This window comes from Hakea prostrata, chromosome 5, assembly GCF_041222555.1.
Source record: "Hakea prostrata isolate BN-2017 chromosome 5, UWA_Hpros_2, whole genome shotgun sequence".
Classification (NCBI taxonomy): domain Eukaryota; kingdom Viridiplantae; phylum Streptophyta; class Magnoliopsida; order Proteales; family Proteaceae; genus Hakea; species Hakea prostrata.
Window position 1 is genome coordinate 47510694 of NC_142604.1, and position 20681 is coordinate 47531374.

The 20681-nt window shown below is 38.0% G+C and overlaps 2 protein-coding genes across 2 annotated transcripts; one reads left to right on the forward strand and one right to left on the reverse strand.

Annotated features, from left to right (window-relative positions):
- Nucleotides 1-1607: 1607 nt before the first annotated feature.
- BETA-UP (beta-ureidopropionase) lies at nucleotides 1608-4607 on the forward strand. Its single transcript, XM_089157341.1, has 6 exons — nucleotides 1608-1877; nucleotides 2079-2186; nucleotides 2753-2941; nucleotides 3034-3261; nucleotides 3362-3586; nucleotides 3893-4607. The coding sequence occupies exons 1-6, from the start codon at nucleotides 1737-1739 to the stop codon at nucleotides 4253-4255; spliced, it is 1254 nt and encodes a 417-aa protein (XP_089013467.1). The 5' UTR covers nucleotides 1608-1736; the 3' UTR covers nucleotides 4256-4607.
- Nucleotides 4608-6309: 1702 nt separating this feature from the next.
- On the reverse strand, nucleotides 6310-10606 carry LOC149016216 (putative beta-1,4-xylosyltransferase IRX14H). The gene is made up of 3 exons (XM_089157342.1): nucleotides 9430-10606; nucleotides 8788-9330; nucleotides 6310-7335 (listed from the first exon to the last, which is right to left on the reverse strand). Exons 1-3 carry the CDS (start codon nucleotides 10206-10208, stop codon nucleotides 7197-7199), a joined length of 1461 nt encoding a protein of 486 aa, XP_089013468.1. The 5' UTR covers nucleotides 10209-10606; the 3' UTR covers nucleotides 6310-7196.
- Between the last annotated feature and the right edge of the window lie 10075 nt (nucleotides 10607-20681).

Below are 20681 nucleotides of genomic sequence, written 5' to 3' on the forward strand. Positions count from 1 at the left end.
TTATAAATTTGATGTAATTCCTAGGTCAAGCAATGTCATTGCTCATGTCCTAGCCCGGAAGGCATTGTCCATTATGGGCTCGACAATTTGGCCCCTCTCCTCTCCTTGGTTGAGTTCTTCTGCCTTGTCTTTAGCTCGTATTTAATGAAGCTTTTTAGTCAAAAAAAAAAAGAGGGTAATTTTCATCTGGACCCCTTGAGATTTGATCCATGTCACTTTTAGACCAATTTAAGTTTCTTTTTGCATATGGCTCCCCTGTGGTTTTAAGAAATGATTAAATAAGGACAATCTTAACAAAAACAGTTAGTTTAATAAATTTGTGACGAAAATACCCTTGTGTCCTTTGGATTTTTTTTAATTTTAATTTTAATCTATTAAATAGATAAAATAAATAAATCCAAAGCTTTATCAAACTATTACAGTAGAGTTTAAAAACGAAATGGAATACGAACAGTGCTTCGTTCACAACCGAAGGAAGAAGACCAACAGTCTGCTCTTCATTTAGTTACAGAACTGAACTTCGATAACTTCTTTTCTCAGAAGAAATGAACGCAAACATGAACCTGAAATGATTCATCGAACAAACATACAAAATTCTCCAACTTCTTGCCTTGAAAAGATCTATGAAGATTCGTTCTCTTGCATAAAAAAGAAAAATCCTTCCCAGAATTTCTCCTTCGAAATCTTCACTTTTGATGTCTTCAAAGTTTCTTGAATCTTCAAGGCTAGGAATACAGTTTTAAGGAGAAAGAGCGTGAAAGGAAAAGATGCAGTTAGCGCTGCGGAACTTGAAGATCAAGATTGAATTTCAAGTTGTGAATCTGAATCCGAATCCGAATCCGCAGCCATTAATTCAATTTCAATCTGTCTATGACGTACTATTAGATACAATTGATCGAAATGAAGAAATCGCTTCTATAAATATATCATTTGCTTCTGTTACGATTTTGAAGAGAGACTAATTAAGCTAGTAGTAACCAAGAAGAGTCACATCGACATTGAAGCAGACTGTTGGTCTTCTTCCTTCGATTGTAAACTTGTAGAAGCAATTGTTCCTATTCCTTTATTTTAAAACTTTGATTTTTTTTTTTGTAGAAAACTCTGATGTTTTTGCAAGGAAAGGCTTTTCATTATTTATTTTAGTATCTATTTAGTAGATTAAAATTAAAACAAATAAAAAAGTCAAATGACACAAGGATATTTTCGTCACAAAATTTATTAAACCAATGATTTCTGTTAAGATTGTCCTTATTTAATCATTTTTTTAAACCTCAGGAGAGCCATATGCAAAAGAAAATTTAAATTAGACTAAAAGTGACATGAACCAAATTTAAGGGACATGACCAAATTTAAGGGGATTCAAATGAAAATTACCAAAAAAAAAAAAAAAAATAGCCTCCATCCCTGTTCTGTTGCAGAATAAGCGTATTTGCTCCAGACGAGAAAGTGATACGATGTTTACCAAAAAACAAAAAGTGATACGATATCGTCAGCGGCACAGCCTAGCAAGATCCGGCCAAGTGGACGAGTTAGAAAACGCCAAAGTGGAGCTACCGTCTACCGTGACCCATGCCAACGATGAAACGATGCGATGCATTGAATCCTTCTCAAAATCCAATCACGAGCCGTGGAACTCTTTGCTGACAGAGAGTTAGATATCTATCTACCTGGCTGGAACCATATATAGATTCTAAGCAAATCGTCTGGAAATTTTGGCATCATTTCCCTGAGAGAGCATGGACACCACATCAGCAGCTGCAGCTCTAAATGGAGAAGTGAAAGAGGAAGAGAAGAAGAACCTCAACGATGCCTCCCTTTGTGGCTTTGACTCTCTCCATCGTCTCTTAAGTTCCTCCCTTGAGCCCCATGTCTTCCAGGTATACACTCTTCTTCTTTTTTTACTGAATTAATTTTTTGACTATTTTGATGGATTTCAATTGGGTTTTCTTTTTCGGGGGTTCTTGTTCAAGAATTAGGGTTTTCTGGGGGAGTTGATTCTGTGCTACTGAATCTCCTGGATTTTATTCGGGGAAAAAACCCAAATATAGTGTGTTGATCATTGGTAAATTATTGTGCAGGAAGTTACCCGCTTGCTTCAAGGACTGAACTGTGCCAAACCTCTTAAGACTCTTACTCTTCCAGATCCTGTTGTTGATCTTTCTTCAAAACATGATTTTGATTTGCAGGTAGATCATGGGACTAATCTTTTATCTATTGCACTTTAATTTTTCCAGTTTTATAATACCTCCTCCCATCCCAAGATTTAAAGGAAAAAGGAAAAGTAAAAAAATGATGATTCGTTGTCATATGCTATCTGGAATTCTGTTTGGACTTTCTGAAACATCTGATATGATATAATCATCTAGTTCTTGTGTAGTTTAGGATCTGGAATCTACTTAGGATTATAGGATGATTGTGCCAATCTCTTTCAGGTGGAGTGCCTGCATCAGGACAATTTGATATAAGCTTTTTATTTGAGATTTTAATGTTCGCATCTTATTAGTTATTTTCCTCGATTCCTGAACTAATTCTCTAAATACAGTTAAAGGGAAGCATGAACTGAAAGTACGGAAGATTCAGAACAGCCACATGCTAGCATGCGGATTCCTTCTTGCATGAAAAGCAAGAATATCTCTTTTGGCTATACTAGATTTTTGTGATTGTATCTCTGTCTTGCTTTGCAAGATTGCAACTATTGATGTTTTTCTCCAGTAGTATACTGATATGCATGTTCAACTTTGTGTCCAATCAGGCTTACTGCTTTAGTGCTGACAAAGAGTCATTGCGAGAACCTCGAATAGTACGTGTTGGAATTATCCAGAACTCCATAGCTCTTCCAACAACTGCACCCTTTTTGGACCAAAAGAAGGCTATCTTGCAGAAATTGAAGCCGGTCATTGATGCTGCAGGTGCTTCTGGGGTTAATATATTATGTCTGCAAGTAAGATGGCAAAAAGATAATGATAGTAATTTTATGGATGGATTGCACAAACAAGTTTGATAGTATTTAATACTTTATTTTTCGAGTTGCAGGAAGCATGGACAATGCCATTTGGATTTTGTACCAGAGAGAAGAGCTGGTGTGAGTTTGCCGAGCCCATTGATGGGGTATCAACCCAATTCATTCAGGAGTTTGCACGAAAATATAACATGGTCATAGTCAGTCCAATTCTTGAGAGGGATATCAACCATGGGGAGACTGTCTGGAATACTGCTGTTATAGTTGGAAATCATGGTAACATAATTGGCAAGCATCGGAAGGTACGTTTGCCATCATGATTCTTTCTGCCTTTGCACTGTTTCATATTATCTCAACTGTTTTCTGTGAAACATGCAATGACACTGCTCTTATTCCTATCAGAATCATATACCTAGAGTTGGGGATTTCAATGAGAGCACATACTACATGGAAGGGAACACAGGTCATCCTGTATTTGAAACAGCTTTTGGGAAAATTTCTGTTAACATCTGTTATGGAAGGCACCATCCTCTGAATTGGTTGGCATTTGGTCTGAACGGTGCTGAGATTGTCTTTAATCCCTCTGCTACTGTTGGAGAACTCAGTGAACCAATGTGGCCTATTGAGGTTTGTGTTTTCTTTCTAAACTACTTTCTGTTTCAGGCCACATTGGCTACACTTATTGAATATTTATTGTGCTTACCATTGAAGAGGACTTCGATGGAGCTCTGGTCACGTTTGGAGCAATTACATGCTCCATAGTTGTCTTTGTGTTAATATGAGATATCCGAAAACATTCTGGGCAATAAGTTGATGTTTCAAGTATTTTTCAAATGGATTTGATAGAATGATTACTTTGACCAGTTTTGCAATCAATATTTTTTTGGGGTGTACAATATTACATGGTTATTAACTTTTGATTTGGTTTTTCAGGCTCGTAATGCTGCAATAGCAAACAGTTACTTTGTCGGATCTATCAATCGTGTTGGAACCGAGATCTTCCCCAATCCATTCACTTCAGGTGATGGGAAGCCTCAGCATTCAGATTTCGGACATTTCTATGGTTCAAGCCATTTTTCAGCTCCAGATGCATCTTGCACACCATCTCTATCACGCTGCAGGGATGGATTGATGATATCAGACATGGACCTCAATCTCTGTAGGCAACTGAAAGACAAATGGGGATTTCGAATGACTGGCCGGTATGACTTGTATGCAGATATGCTTGCTCGGTATGTGAAGCATGACTTTGAGCCCCAAGTAGTTGTTGATCCCCTATTCAAGAAGTCTTCCTAGTGATGCTGTTGAAGATAAGACTAATAACTAAAACTGCAAGGTGATTCAAAAAATATCCATTGTTGATGTAAACTCTTTGTAAAGATGAAGGAAATAAGATGGATATTTGATTTTTGGGTCAATGCAAAAACTCATCACTCTATTGAAGTCCAGACGTAACCAAAAGTAACTTGGACATTTTCCAACTTGTTAGTTAGCAAACTTGACTATCTTAGGCCATTGTATCATATAAAAGCTACTGCCTTGTACATGAAGAAATGAAGGCCAACAAGTTGCATAGGGGCTTATTTGGTTGGATAAAGCCACAGATTTCAATTCCGTGGAAACATGTGTAAAATACTAATAATACAATAACAACAAACGTGAGTCTTCTCCCAACTAAATAGCAACTAAATAGGGTTGGTTACATGGATTCTTGTTTTTGAGTAGAATCACTTATCCGAACAAGGGAATTTATAGACTACCATTAAACAGGTGGACTGTTTTTTACAGTGATTTGAGTTGGATTCATGGAATGAATCAACTAGATTCACCATTGTAGCTGTGGAAGTGCATCAGAGGGGATTTAACCTATTGAGGTAAAATCCTGATCGAGTCACTCATTTAGCCTTTGATGTATAGAGAAAAGACTTGCCCAAATTCGGTTTTACTGCGCATAAACACGGTCTTATGCTTCCACCATCTCTTAGGATCTGCAAATCCTAATGGAGAACTAGAATGAATCTCAATTGGTTTGCCATTACCATCTTCTGTTGCAAACATTCCCATGGATCTATCATTAGATGAATAATAATCTTATACATTTTTGTAGGGTTAGAAAGGAATTGGATAAAATCTCACTTTAAAGTTGGGAATACCCAACTTTCTTAGTAGCTTGAGTTGTCAAAGCTAGCTATGCCAAACCCAAGAAGTGTTCTGGATTGGTTTCTTTCCTTGAAACTGAAGCCTTTTCATGGAATGGGAGTTGTTCAAATAGGGGGAGTTGAAAAACTATTTGTTCTATTATCGGTTGGTGAATGGTAGAGAGCAGTTGGTATTATTTACAAAAACTTGTTGCAGGGGCTGGATGGTGGTGGCTTTGCAAGAGTCTGCACTGTGCAGCAAGGCCAGTGTGGTGGGGTGGGGTGGGGTGTGCGAGTGCGGCAGAAGGGCCAGTGTGGAAGGGGAGTTGGCTCTGGTAGTCTGGCTATAGACTCAAATCAGATATAATCCATGGTTCATATGAAGCTTTTGCACAACTTGGGTGATTTCTAGCTTAGAATCGACTAATTTGTGTCAGTTCTTAGTATCTTCAGTGAGAAGCATTCCATTTAATATTGGCAGCAATAATATTATACTATTCTTGTTGGCTTTGCAAGTTAGGTACATGTATTAAAATCTCTGAAGGGTTCATATTACTATTCATTACGTTTCAATTTGACATAGCATCTTTCGTTGATCAGGTCAAAATATTTGAAAATATTGTTTCTAGCATAGTGGTAGAAACAAAGTTCATTCTGTTTATAACAAGATTTTATATTTAAGTTATTCTTTCTTCTTATTCTTTCTTCTCCACTGTTTTTCAGTTGTAAAATAACATGAAAAATGGTGGAGGTAAGTATTTTGAAGGAGTCCTGGACAGAATGCAAGAGGCATGCTACATTGCCCAATCAAGACTTGGCTTTGTTGAATCTTGGCTTTCCCCCAAATTTTCTTTATGGTATTTTAAAAAGGAAAAAAGAAAGCGATGTGTGTTTATGTCATATATATTCAAAAATATATAAGACACGTGGTTAGCTTTGAAGTGTATAATCACGGGTTGATACATGTAGATGATGAGAACACCTTACGAGAATCAAAATACGTTAAATAAGGAGATTTCTCATTTCAATGAGGGCATAAAGCCATGCATGGTGCATGGCTAGTCCAAATTGCAAGAAAAGGGCATTATTGATAGTATAAAGTCAAAGGTTCGAATCTCTTAAGACAAGGGCGAAACCCTGCTGATATTTAAATTATATAAAAAAGCTACTATACCCGAAAAAACCAAAAAAAAAAATTCATTACTAATAGTTTACTTTCAAACGGGAACATTTTAGTACAAAATGTAGAATATGTCATCATGAGGGGTAATATTTATACAACTAGTACTTCAAGAAAACATTCTGCTATTTCTCACTGAAGCTTGTAAACCAGAATAGAACACATGAGCATGAAATTCTGCTCCAGAGAGTTAGTTAATCTTGGTGTCTCATCATCACTTGCAACCAACAAGCTTTGTTAAGTCGGAAGTGATCTGCTGCTCATGTAACTAAAAAGAGCATCCAATTCCCAGATGCCGGGAGAACCTGTGCCCTGTTAAAATTATCATTACATGCTCATTGCACTCTGGAAATTTCAGCATTTACTTTTTATTCACCCTTGCAGCTTGTGTCTTGTACAGCTTAAACTAAGATTACAACTTTCGATAAGAACATTTATGTTACATTGGTCTCATTTCTACAAAGAATTCGGAACTGAACAGAGAAAAGGATTTCCTATTCAGGTTTCTGTAAAAAATTACAAGCATATTGACATTACAAAAAGAGGAACTTTCTTTTATTACATTTGGTATCAATTCTATAAAGAATTTCAAGCATATTGACACTGTTTCTGTGGATCAGGAGATGCAGTAGATGTTGGTCAATCTGCTTCTTTCGTATGGCCAGAATATCAACATAACCAAATGAAAGGAAAGAACAGTTGAACTAGATGAAACCAAAGCTGAAATGACATATCAACTGGCCAATTATAGCAAACGATTTAAGCAGAAAAGGTGTTGTCTCAACCTCAGGAAATTAGCAGAGCTCTGTAAGATGTCCCTGTTAAGCAGGCTTCACTTCTTTCAGTCTGCCTCTCGGAAACCTGTGTATCTCCAAGACTCATGCTACCTCTTACGGACGCCTTGTTTTGACCTGGAGACTCAATTATTTTTATCAGCTTGTTTCATCATGTTCTCTTCGGTGCCACCAACTCCTTTATCGGATGGGAGATCCTGAGATGCATCTCTCCAAGTTGGACGCTTTGCAGGCGCATTGTCCAAAGGAGAATCAATTACCCATCTATGAGAAATATTAACTAATGTCAGATGAAATAGAAAATGACTGGAGAAGCAATGATATATAGAGTATAACAACAGCAAACATGATAACTACATGCAGTTAAATGATATGATAAAAGTGGCTAAACATCTAGGTAATTGAAAATATGATATGGGAAATTACAACACCAATTGAACTGCTTTCCTAGTAGCCATTAGGGTGCAACTTGGGTGTGATAAATTCATTGTTGAATTGGATGGCCTTTTTCATTCCTGAGGTTCAGTAACTTCTGTTTAAATAGTGGTGAGGCACCATGTGTTAAAGAAGATATGACCTAGGTACAACTCTCATAATGTAGCATTGATAAAAATATTTAATTTAAGAACAATGCTTACCTATGTAAACTTCCTGGCATCAAATAGGTGCACCTAAGGTTGGAGCTCAGGCATCATTAGGTTAGTGTGGGGTTTTTCTGGCTCTTTGGCTTGAGTATCCTTTTCTTTTCAATAATTAATGCTTTTAGCTTGATTTGCACCTCCAACCAGCAATAACAACATCATGAAGGATAATGTATTATGGTAAGTTTTCTTCTTAATATGGTATACTGTAATGTCTCCCTCATCTACCTCTCTTCTCATCTTCCTTGTGGAATTAAATCCCCCTTCCCAGAAACTGAATATTCATTTTGAAAATTCCTCTTACAAAAGAATGTATAATATATTATCTTAAAACTAATGATATATTTCATTTTCTTACTATCAACAATTTCTTCATAGTGAAAAACATTTTCAGATTAAAAATTAGTAGAACTATCTTGGCAACAATGCATTTTTTCCCCCCACTTCTGAAATTGCTTCTATGGTATTGAAGTCACATGATTGAAATACATAGCTGGACTAGTATAGGCGAAGGAATGAATTTGCCAAGGAGGCAAAACTCACTAACCTCTAGAACAGTAAGATATAAATCCTTGGTTCTGCAGAGTAGTCATAGCATTGTTGCAATTTGAGAAGTTATTGACCCAATCAACTATAAATAAGAGTAAGGATGTCAGATGGACTGGTCAAGGTTCTATATATTGCCTCTGGTAGCTCAGATGGACAAACATATCCAGTTTCTTATCAATGAGTGTTGATCTCAAGACTTTTAAGGTAACTGCCAATCTTTGAGGTTGAAAGTTTCCAATATCCTCCTCTATGAACAACCCAACAAAAAGGAAATTGCTTGAAACTCACGTTCTTTGACAATCAAGGCACTCTGACTTTTTCATAAAATTGAGTCACAAAAATACAAGAAAATGAAAACCAAGATTAATCTAGCTTCCTGTATATGACAGGCACATAAACAATCAACAAAACAAGGAGCAAAAAGACTTAACAAGTCATTCATTGATAAGGAAAGCATCACCCAATCCAAACGAATATAAAGGGCTTAGGATCAATTAAGAAGACAAATAGAGAATCTGAGTCTTACCCAGCAGGGAACTTGCCATCCGCACGAGCTTCAACTCTAAGCCACCACAGCAGAACTTTGCGCCCACAAGAACCCAAAGGCTCCACGACAGAAGCATTCTTCAAAAGTGACAGAGGACTCTCAAGGTCACCTCCATCTCTTTCCAGTGTATCTAAATCCTTAACCCAATCTGGCTTACCTTCTGCTTCCTTCCAAACCAATCTGGAATTCAGAACAAACCCAGCCCACTCTAGCTTCCTAGGCGGCTCTGTGGCGCTGTCACCAGTGTTAGTGGTACTTTTCTCACCATAAGGTAGGGGACTGAATGTGTGCCAGCCAACCAAATTTCCAGATGAATCACAAGCAGGCCCTTGAACAGGCAAAGGAGAGTTCTCATCATTGTGCTCCAAAGACTCATCTGGGTATCCTGAATGAGCAAGAATTCCAACTGAAACAGCACCAATCCATTTTACAGATTGAATTTCATCGAACAATTCCTTGCTATGCATGTTACTATCGTCACCAAACAAGATAATCCCATCTAAGCTCTGCTCTCTGACAACACTGTTCACCAAAATACCGAAAAACCCATGAAGTCAAATTGAATTCTAAGAAAAACTTACAAATGAACAGGGGTCATGAACAGAAAAGAAAAAAAATTACCTCAGAGCACGAAGCCTCATTCGAGCTTCCATCCGATTGCGGTCTTCCCAGGAAATTGGCATCCGTTCATCAAAACCTATGTGGATTGTTCGATAACCAGACTTGGCAAGAAGAGAAGCGGTCTCAGTAGTAGGTCCTCCAGCTTCGACGACGATCCAGGTGATATTATAAGGAGCCAGCATCAGCGAATGCATTAAGCCTGTGAGGTGAAGGGTTTGGAAGGTGCGAACGTATGTTGGTGTGATAACAATCAAGGGTTTTGGGTCCTTGATACCATACTGAAGCCTCTGTCCATTCTGAACTCTCTCCAAGATACGATGAGCTTTCATGAGCTCAACAGGATCTGGGTGAGGCCAAGGACGGATTAGAATCCCATGACGACCAACAACGATGTGGCTTCCGGTGTTATCTTGGGCTGAAGCATTGATGGTTGTGTCAATATTATGAACAGTTGATGGGTCTTGTGAGGTAAAGGCATCGGCGACATTGGTTATGGTGGGGTTGAAGTTGGTAAGAATCGGTGAAGCTGTTGCGTTATATGGCTGTTCGGTAATGGAGGAGATATTATTGTTGGTAGGAGAGAAGATGAGAAAGATGATAAGACGAGAAAACCTGAAACCCATTACAAGACTGAAGAGACAGAAAAGACCATGGAGGACCAACCAGAAGATAGCCCCAGGAGTTCTAGTGGCGCAGTCAACTCCAGAATCTAGAAGACCCATTGCTCTGAAGTTGTTTCTGCGGCTGTTCCAGTTCTGCTGCAGCACCCAGAGCTTCATCTTTCCTCCTCTTCACTGTTCACCTCTCTCTGTCTCTGTTTCTTTCTCTCTTAAATGGGTTCCTCTATAAAGTAGAAACAGAGAGAGATGAAGAGACAGAGGAGGGAGAGAAGATGGGTAAAATGAGATCTATGGGCGAAGGTCAAGAAGGTTTTGGGGTGAGAATTTGGGAAGTTGAGGAAGTTGAGGTGTCTTTATTCATGAGATGGAGTAAAGAAAGACGCCATTAGCTTTAGCTGATCAATGAAAGCGATGTTGGGTAGGGAAGTTCGGTGGTGGGGCAATTAGCTGGTGACTGATTCTTCTTCTTCTCTGTTTATTTTTTCTATCTTTAATCAAATCTTTTTCAAGATTTAAAGAATGACACTCAAGAGGGTCTCAATGAAACTCAAGACCATCCCTTGTTCCAGTTCCATGATGGCAAACAGAATGAAGAGGAGCAAGTGCAGCAAGATGAAAATCGAATAAAAGACGTTGAGAAAGAGAAGATAAAACATCGTGCAGTTGGAAATCGAGGAAGCTAGCTACTGGGGCCGGAACTCGAAATTGAATTTAAAAATCCTTGCTTTCAAAACATTCTTTTGCCACCACGTTTTCCATTGCAATTCACACAACTCTGTTCTTGGAGTTTCTTCAGGATTGGTTGGAACTCGGAAGTTTAAATCTTGTTTTTCCCAAATTTAACCCTTCACGAGAGGGCAAAACCGTCTACAAAAATGGGTACCGTTTCGGGGTTGAATGGGTTAAACCAAATATAATTTTTTTTACAATTCAAAATTGAAATGATTTGTTGTTCGAATCTAATCTACGAATCAACAATTCAGCCCAAAATCACCGGATTTTCGAGTTCATAAGAGAAATTGAACCAAACATCATTACCAAAAAAAAAAACCAAATATCTATTTTCGGGCTTATTTATATTTTAATTTTTTTATTAAAAATCTATTTTTTTACTTTTAATGCTGGTGGGCTGTCAAATACTCACAACTCATAATGAAATAGTTTGAGTATGATTCTACCTAAAAAAAAGAAATAGTTTGAGTATGAGGGGATGCGACAGCCCAACGGTTGAATACTACAATTGCAAGGAAGGTTTTTTATATTTTATTTTTTGTAATTTTTATTTTCTGTATTTATTATAAAATCCAAGAAAGAGAATTTAAATAGGGAAATATACATGTAGAGACAAGGCTATTAGAGAAGAGATTCCATGCCTTTAGCTCTCTTCCCTTCTTTTAAAATAGAGGAATTCAAATGAAATTTTCGTTGACCTTTTAAGGTTTTTCATGAGTAAAGCATGCAATTTTCAATCCTTCACAAACATATTTAATGAGGAAATCGTGTCAGCAAGTGAGGGAGGATAGAATGTCGGAGTCCCCAATTGTAAATCAATTTTATTATGATCTCTTTCACATCTCACTCTTACGATTCATTTTTTTTTTTTTTGGTAAACAAGACTTCATTCAGATAACTAAAGAAAGTACAGACAGATGCATGAACATACAAGGTTCGAAACGAACCAAGGAGTGGAAAGTGACCAAACTGTCGTACATACAATAGACAGGATCATCCAGGCTAAGGGCAGGGTCGAGTCCAAAAAGAATCACGCCCAAAGAACCCTTAGAACAAATACTGTAACAACTACAGCAGCAAAGAAAAACAACACGCCTCAAGGGCGGACATACAACACCCTCATAGGGGTACATACAACACGCCTTAAGGGCGGATACAAAACTCATACGGTTGTGGCAATGGTAGCAGCAAAAGTGCGGAGAAGGTTCAGACCTGCCATCCGGCTCTGCCTTAGAGGCGTACCTGTCAAGTTCGCCGCAGAAGAACTTGTGCCCAGATCTGGAGTTGTTCTGCGGTGTGCACCAAATAAACGCTGCAACCAGAGAATTGAGATATTATTTAAAAAAAAAGACTACAACCAGAACTACCGAAAGAACAAGCAGATCTAAGGGGAAACCCTAGATCTGGTTATTGAATCAAAGAGGAAAGAGAGGGAAGCGGAGACGGGAACGAGGGAGAAGCCAGGAAATCAGATCAAAGGAGAAGAGAGGGAAGACGGAAGCAGGGAAAAAAGCGGGAAGCAGAGATGAGAAACAGGGAAGCAAAGATGAGGGGAGGCAGAGATGAGCAGGGAGAGAAGAAGAAAGCAGGTAAGAAGGCGGGAGAAGGAATCAAAGATGAGCAGGAAGGTGGAGATCGAGCAAGGAAGGCGGAGATGGAGCAGGGAAGATGGGAGAGGGGAGCAGGGAGGAGGGAGGCGGAGAAGAAGCAGGGAGGTAAGAAGATCGGAGAGGGGAGCAGGGGAGGCGGAGAGCCGCAGAGGTAAGGCTCTCCGCCTCAAACGAGGGAAAGCTGGACGGCGCTCAGAGGGAGAGGAGAGAGAGAGAGATCGTCGGGCTCTGCCAGACTTAACTCTATAATTTCATTGTGCTAATTTCATGATGTCTATCTCTCCTTCTTCTTCCCTTTTTCTTTTTTTCTTTTCAGATGCATGGAAACACAAGTTTCGAATAGAAACATTCGAAACCAAGGAGAAGAATTCGACCACACTGTCATACAAGCAATAGACAAGGTCGTACAGGCATAGGTATGAGTCAATCCCAATAAAAACTTAGAAATAAAGTTGTAAATACAATAGCAACCAATAAGCTAAAAAAATACGAAATACGCATCATTCATTACAAACGCCAAAATAGGTAAAAACACACCATAAAGGCAGAGACTGACACACCATAGGAGCGGAGAGATAACAAGCCACAGAAGTGGAGTAGCTACAGCTTGAACAACTACTGGATCGAGTTGGAAGTTGGACGTGTAGAGAAGTTCCGCCGCTTGACTTCGTGCTTCAACAATGGTGACTTTTCCTTCGCCATATATATGGCAGAATGATGTTGCGACAGGGGCTCTGGTTGATGAAGTTGCAGGGGCTGCGATGGTGGCGACAAGCAACAGTACAAAGGCTACAGCATGGGCATGCAGCATCATAAACTTTTAGATCCAAGGGAGTTGCTTCCAAATCTAGCACCCACGAGAAATAGGGGAAAAGAAAAGGAAAACAGTGGAGAAAGAAAAAAGAGGAAGAAGGGGAAAGGAGAAAGGTTTATTCTCAATGAAGAGGAGATACGAGAAAGGAGAAAGAGGAGGAAGAAGAAGAGGCGGAGACCGTCGGGTTCTCTCTGCCTCAAGATGAGACCTACGATTTAGGGTTTTTCAGAGCAGCGCTAAAGAGAGAAAGCACTGTTTACATCCATGATGTATATCTCTAATCTTATAGATGGGATCACCCTCTCTTTGCATTTGATTTGTTTTTCATTCATGAATGTGAATGTTTAGATTTGTCTCAACTTCAAGGGGTTGGCTTAGCTTATAAAGATCAATGTCTTATACAAGTCAAGAGTTCAAACTTTTTTGGGATCAGAGGCAAAACCTTATCATTATTTAAATTAGGGAATTTTTCAGCGTTACCCCCCCCCCAACATTAATACCATCCCTTGAGTATCTCATTTATCAATTAGATCCCCTATTATTAACACTGTTAGGCTCAACTAATTTTTATTTATTCATTTTCAATACTACTCTCACATTCTAAGGGAAGAAGATGGTAAAAGAGACGAAAACATAAAAAATATTCATGCGAGAATAAAAATCATAAAGATGCAAGAACAAGAGAACGGGAATGGTTGTCGATGGTAGAGGAAGACAAAGACGAGTTGAGTGAGGAGTTTTCTATTCAAGGGTATTCTTGTATTTTTGAAAAGTTTAACTTGCTTACATCAACACTTAACTTTGATTTTTAATAACAAGAGCTGTCACAGATATATTGTCCCTATAGGAGGAGGTCTAATTGACAAATTAGGTAACTCAGGGGTGGCATTAATTTCAGGGGATAATTCATGGGGTGGCATTAATTTCAGGGAATAATTCATGGGGTGGCACTAGTAATTTTCCATTTAATTTCTATATAAATTTATACCCTTTAATATGTAGTTGTTGTCTTTTTTTGCCCAAAAGAAGAATGCATTAAATTAAGTCACCCTTGAAAATGTAGTTGAGGTGTATATAAACTGATCCTAATGAACCTTAGTTCCAAAAAGAAATGTCTAGAGCTATCCCCATTGCTACTCATTTGGATGGTTGATCATTACTAATCATGGAAGGGAAGTAGAACGAAGGAATGCGAAAGGAGAAGCATGAACATGCAAAGGAAGTAGTCGAGAGCTTGTAGTGATTTAAGGAGTGGGGCTGAAACATTGCTTAGATTGAATAGTGAGATGCACATATATTTCTAGTAGACATTGGGGGAAATTATTTAATGGCCAGTAACATGGAGGCAATCTCCAATAATATAGAGGCAATCTCCTATATAGAGGTAGTAAAACCAAGTTGGTTTTAGGTTCGAACCTCAATTCCTTCACAGTTTCTCCTCCCACCCTTTAACTCTTGAAATTATGGGTCCCCCGTCCTTGTAAACTGGTTTGTTGATGATTAAAGAGAGAGAGAGAGAAGAACAAAAAGTGGGGGAATGGGAGATTCCATCCATTCCAACCAACATAGAGAGCCTTTTTTCTTTTTCATATTTTGTGTATAGATATGTGCATTTTCCTATCAGTACTCCTTTAAAATGACTCTTACCCATTAGAGGGAGAAAAGACCTAAGTGTGTTAGGCTATTAATATTATTAAATTTTTTTTTTTGGGAGGGGGGGGGGTTTACCTTTAGGCAGTTAGCTATAGCAGTGACATACAATCATGGTAAAACATATCGCTAAAATTTGCCAAATTTCGACCATTTCAGCTATCAACGATATTTTATGTGGACCGAAACCGAAACAGCCCACCTTTTGGTGAGATATCGGCAATATCTCGCAAAAATGGCTAATTTTCCGCCGAACCAAACAAAATCGCAGATTTTTCGACGAATCAGCTAGAATTGCCAAAACCTTGTTGGTGGCAACATCTTTAGTGGTGAACTTCCCCTTGCGACAATGGATCCAATAACTTTCTCCCTAGTGATATGCTCTACATGAATGACCCACTTGCAACTAAAGACATGAATCACCTTACCTTCTCTAACTTTGTAAGTTCCCCTCATTACCTACACCTTGTCGTCCTTCTTCATGAGAATGGACCTAACGTTATACTTGTTCCTTAGGTCCAATGAGAGAGGAATGCTTATCAGCGGCCGGCAGATGCTAGAAGGGGCAGTGAAGTGTGCCTTTTGGCACTTGCACTTGGAGCATTCAATGGAAGGAAAAAATGAAAAGTGAAACAATTGAAATAATAAAAGCATAAAACCCTATTCCTTGATTGAACCCAAGAACTCCCCCACACATGTGACACACCCTCATCCACAATATGAAAAGTAAGTGGAGCAATCCTTACAAATGCCCAAACTTTTCAATTTTATTTTGAAATTGCCACTACTACCTACCCAATAAGAAACTTGAATGTGGATTCTGACTCCCGATGAATATACAAAAGAAATATATACTCCTTGATGTTTATTATATCATGGATGTCATCAACAACATATATTGACGTTCAGCGAAATACCAGCAAACTTTGCCAAACTTTCATACCTTGCATACAATATATTGTTAGCACGCTTTGTCTTTTCCCATAAATCAAAATATTATTTTTTTTCAAAAAAAAAAAAAGAAAAGAAATTTCATTAAGTGAAAAAAGTCCAAGGACAAAGGCCTAGAAGCCAACAAAGAGGGGAAACAATAAAAAAAGGTGGGCTAACCCACCAATGCCTAAAGAACTTGAAATAGTTTGCTACCTTTGCCAAAAAAATCAGCAAACACATTCCTGGACCTGTAAATATTAGTAAATCTAACAACATTGAAATTTATATCTAAATGAAAAATCTCTGAAATCAGACTTATACACATCCAGTCTAGAGAGGTCTGAACTCCATGAAGAGCGTGTATTGGAGGCTTAAAATCTGGATTAACTTGCAAATCAGAAACCCCTAAAGATTTTGCAAAAAACAAGCCATCTCATATGACTTCTAGATCCATCACTATTGTTGAAGCTCATTCAATCCCTATGCATTGGGCCACTATAAAAGTCTCGTGTGAGTCCAATAAAATATATCATCTGCCACCATAGCCCGACCTTAAGTCGCAAGATCCATCGATAAACAATTGAAACAAGTCAATCTCATCATTCATACACTCCACTCGAATAGTTGGTCTTTCATCCCTGTGAGAAACAATTTCACAATATTCTTGAATCTCTACACAAAAGGCATTGAAAGTGGTAAGAGTACGCATAATAGAATGGTTTAGTCCCCTAAGTAGAATTGAGTTCCTGGTTTTCCATATGCACCACATCGTGGAACTCCAAATTTGATTCAATTTATCCATAATCATAAAATCTAAAAGATACAAAGCTTATCCAATCATGAAGAGAGGTACCATAAAAATCATAAATATCAATTCTTAAAGGGGACTTCTTCTTCTTTTTTTTTTTTTTTTTTTTTTTTTTTTGCCTGCATGCCAAATATTCTCAACATCCATACCATATATAACGCAAAAAATGGTTTGAGAACTTCTTTGGAATAAAGAATTTCCAATTGGAAGAGCCTCATAAGATGTTTTCCATAAGAAATGCTTCACATTATGGTAGGGATATTCAAGATTCTTTTCTAGCAAAAAGGAGTGGAAGATAAATAGAAATTATCTTACGAGTCAGCCATGGCCATACATTGATAATAAGCATATTTGACTTTGAAAGTCCCCTGCTTTGATTTACACCACACTAAGAAACGAATGTACTGGGAGAGAGTATTGGAATAATCATAATTTCATTATCTCTCTTTGATTGTTTGACTTCTATTACGCTAGCTAGTATCGTTCAACAACAACAACATTCTCGAGGGGTGGGATTCTTCGATTTGCACACAAGATACGGAGATAACAAAGGAAATGATGAATATGGAGATTGAAGCTAATAATACAGGTAACGACGCATTCGTGAATCTCCTTCTTGATAGTCTTTGATATTTTCTCTCGACTTCCCATAGAATTTGTTCTAAGATGCATGAATGTATGTAAACTTTGGTCTACTTTTGTACAACATTCTTATTACATTGACCTTCACCAGCATCGTTCATCACCCCATCTTATTGTTACACCATAGCTACCCTATTTTGACATGACTAGTGTTCTTATGTTGAATGCTGCAAGAAAGAGTGATTGGAAAGCCACAAGTATTGGACATTATAATATGAAAGGGCATAACATTGTGGGTTCTTGCAATAGTTGTCTTTGCTTAGCAAAACATAAAGGTTTGGATCCTATCAGCCTCTATAATCCCATCTCAAGAGAGAATATTATGTTGCTCGAATCAAATCTGGATTTGCCTAGTTCTAGTTGTTCGATTAATGTTGGTTTTGGATTCGATAAGTTAAGCAATAAATACAAAGTGGTCCGAGTTTATGAAATTGTTGGAATTGGGTTTGATGAAGAAGATAATAGGAGTTTTTTCATTCTGAGATAATTACAGTGGGTGAAAGTTCATGGAGAACGATAGATTTCCCAACATTAGTAGAAGAAAGATATCATTTTGGAAGTTTTAATCTATATATTGCCTTTGGACATGTTGTATGGGCCGAAGGGGCAACCTTGCATGATCGGGGGCCAGGGAAAGATAACATTAGAGAGGGAACCATTAATCTTGATTTGAAAAGTAACTATTGAAACGCATTACATAGCCCACTGCACCCACTGATCAGCAAATCTCAGATGTCTCAATGTATCCTCAATAAATAACTACTCTAATTTGTTATAAGCCATAGATAAATATAGTTTCAAATCTATATAACCAGTCTTGGATTATGACTTCTTAAGAAAAATGAAGATACTCAAGGGCCAAATAAATTTTATCCAAAATTGCTCGACTAGGGACAAAGGTACTTTATATCTGACTAATAATGAACCTCAAGATGGATTTTAACAGATTAACCAAACATTTTCCTATGAATTTGTAAGGAGTCGTACAAAGATTTCTAAATCTAAAATGGGAGACATCCTCGGGGTTGGTTTTCTTTGGGATATGGGAGATAATGATTTTATTCAAGTTTTTCAACATATGTCCCCCTCAAAAGAAATGTTGCACCCATGCACCAAATCAGTCCCTATAGTATCCCGCCTTTTGAAGAATTTAGCCGGCATGCCATCAATCATAGGGGCCTTAGTCCTCTTTATTTGGAAAAGGATATTCTTAATCTCCGTTTGGGAGAAAGGGGCACACAGAGCCTAATTATGTTATCTAAAGCTCTAATGCATGGAGAAGTGTTTAAAAGAAAATTCTAAGGGTCATGTGTGAATTTCAGTGATTTGGGCTTCCTCTTTTAATCAATTACCCAAACTATATTTCAGTTTGTGGATGGTGTTTTTTTGTCTCTTTTGTACTGTACATGCGTGCAAAAAATTGGGTATTTCTATCCCCTTCAGTCAGCCAAAGAACCCTAGATCTCTGGCACAAAAAATTTTCCCTAACCAACAATTGTTGTTTTGATATTTTCTTTATTTTTTTAAGTCCACCTCCTTCTAGGTTGATAAGTTTGAAGGAGATTATGTTGACAAATTTCAAGGAGTTGTAGCCGGGTAATTTCTTTGTATGCATCTTTAAAGGTGGTCATACTCCATAGTTTAAGAGATTTGGTGCAATTCATAAATTTTTGGCGAAGTTAATAAGATGGTGAATCCAGCCTAGGGGCATTCCAACTCAGGAAAGCCTGATTTGCTAAACCCTAGTGGCCTTCCCACTTTGTCACATAGTGAAATCTCATTGGTCGACGTTTAGTTGGGTATAAGGATACCTCAAGTGGGTTGTGGTCCAAACCAACCATGGCATACCTATGTCCATGAATACTCCCAAATATATTCAGATATTTTTATGTTGATTAAAACCCTGTCTAGACATTCCTTCATCAAGTCAGTTCCTTGCCTTTTATTTGATTGTGAGTATTTTGCCCCTATATTTCACTTTAGAAAAATGACAATTCTCTATTGCATTCCTAAACTTATCCATCTGGGCTTGGGGTTTTGGTTGCCCCTCTAATTTCTCATCATTAGTGAAAATTTTAATTAAAATCAGCAAAAGCTAATCAAGGAGAACTTACAGATGTACCCAAAATGAGACGACACCTCCCAAATTCTATCCTGCTATTCCACTTGAGGGTGTCCATATACTAATGTCAATCTAAACTTTGCACCAAAAAGCATTAACAAAAATTAGTATATCAACTATATTAGCAAAGGAAGAAATAATTGTAATAGAGATGTTACCATTCCACATGACACCGACACCCCCTAACTTGCCAATGGCTTCCACACTAAAGTGCATGTCATGCCTTAAATTTCTTGATACCCTATGTACATCAGCATCCAAATGTTTGTTTTAAGAAGCATAGCCATGTTGGGCCCATTTTTCCTACAAAGATTTTGTAGGTATTGCTAAGTTAGGGAAGGGCCATTCCCCTGACAGTTCTAGATTGGTAGCTTCATGGGGAACGTAGAAGTTAATTTAAGTCAGCGGCCCTCACCCTTTGAGAATATGGAAGCATCCTTCCTCAATGTGACATTATAGCTAAAGTGATCAGCAGATCTATTCCCCCCCCCCCCCTTGAGCCATACCATTTATCCTATGAAACTTAAGGCCACCAATCTCATAGTCTCCATAGTACTCTAGTTCCTCCAATCTAAGTCTCTTGAAAAGCAAAGTGACTTGTTCCGACTCATCATTTTTCCTTTCGAAAGATCTTTGGATTTTAAAATTATTCATTGTTTCATAAGGAATTTCCTCAATATGCACCTGTGAATGTTTACTAAAAGGAGAGGGAGAAGCTATCTGAATGATTATTGGAGTTGCTCTGGTGATGGTGATGGTGATGGTTGTGCTTGTATTCTCCACACTCTACTATTAAACACTCCCTTGACCGGCAGAAGTATAACCGATCTTTCAAAGTTTATCAAGATTTAATCAGAATCCCTTTTGGGCATATGGTCTTGGTTACCATAAATTTCAGAAATTATATTCTCAAAAGAAGATGCTTATCACTCCCATTGATTGATCTCCAGTTGGGCCATGAGCTAAGAATTGCTTGATATGGGCATTTGCTCATAAGAAGATATTAAGTGGGAGATTTGTAACATACTCGACCCATTTTGGACATTTAAAGTAGTAATATCAGCCCATCCACTTGTTGACTTGAATACAAACCAATATTGGGCACTTAATGCATTAGATTGGATGGAGCTTGGGGTCTATGTCATTATCATGAATGGCAAGTTGGTAATTTCTTTGCCTTTGGGGGATTACGGGGACCCTATAGATATAGTTTCCCCATCCTCTATTTGCTCCAGCGCCGATAAAAGTAGTATAACAATGAATTTGCGGTTGTGGTGGCAGAGGTGCTACTCCAATCAACTCCTTCACAAATTAAAGGATA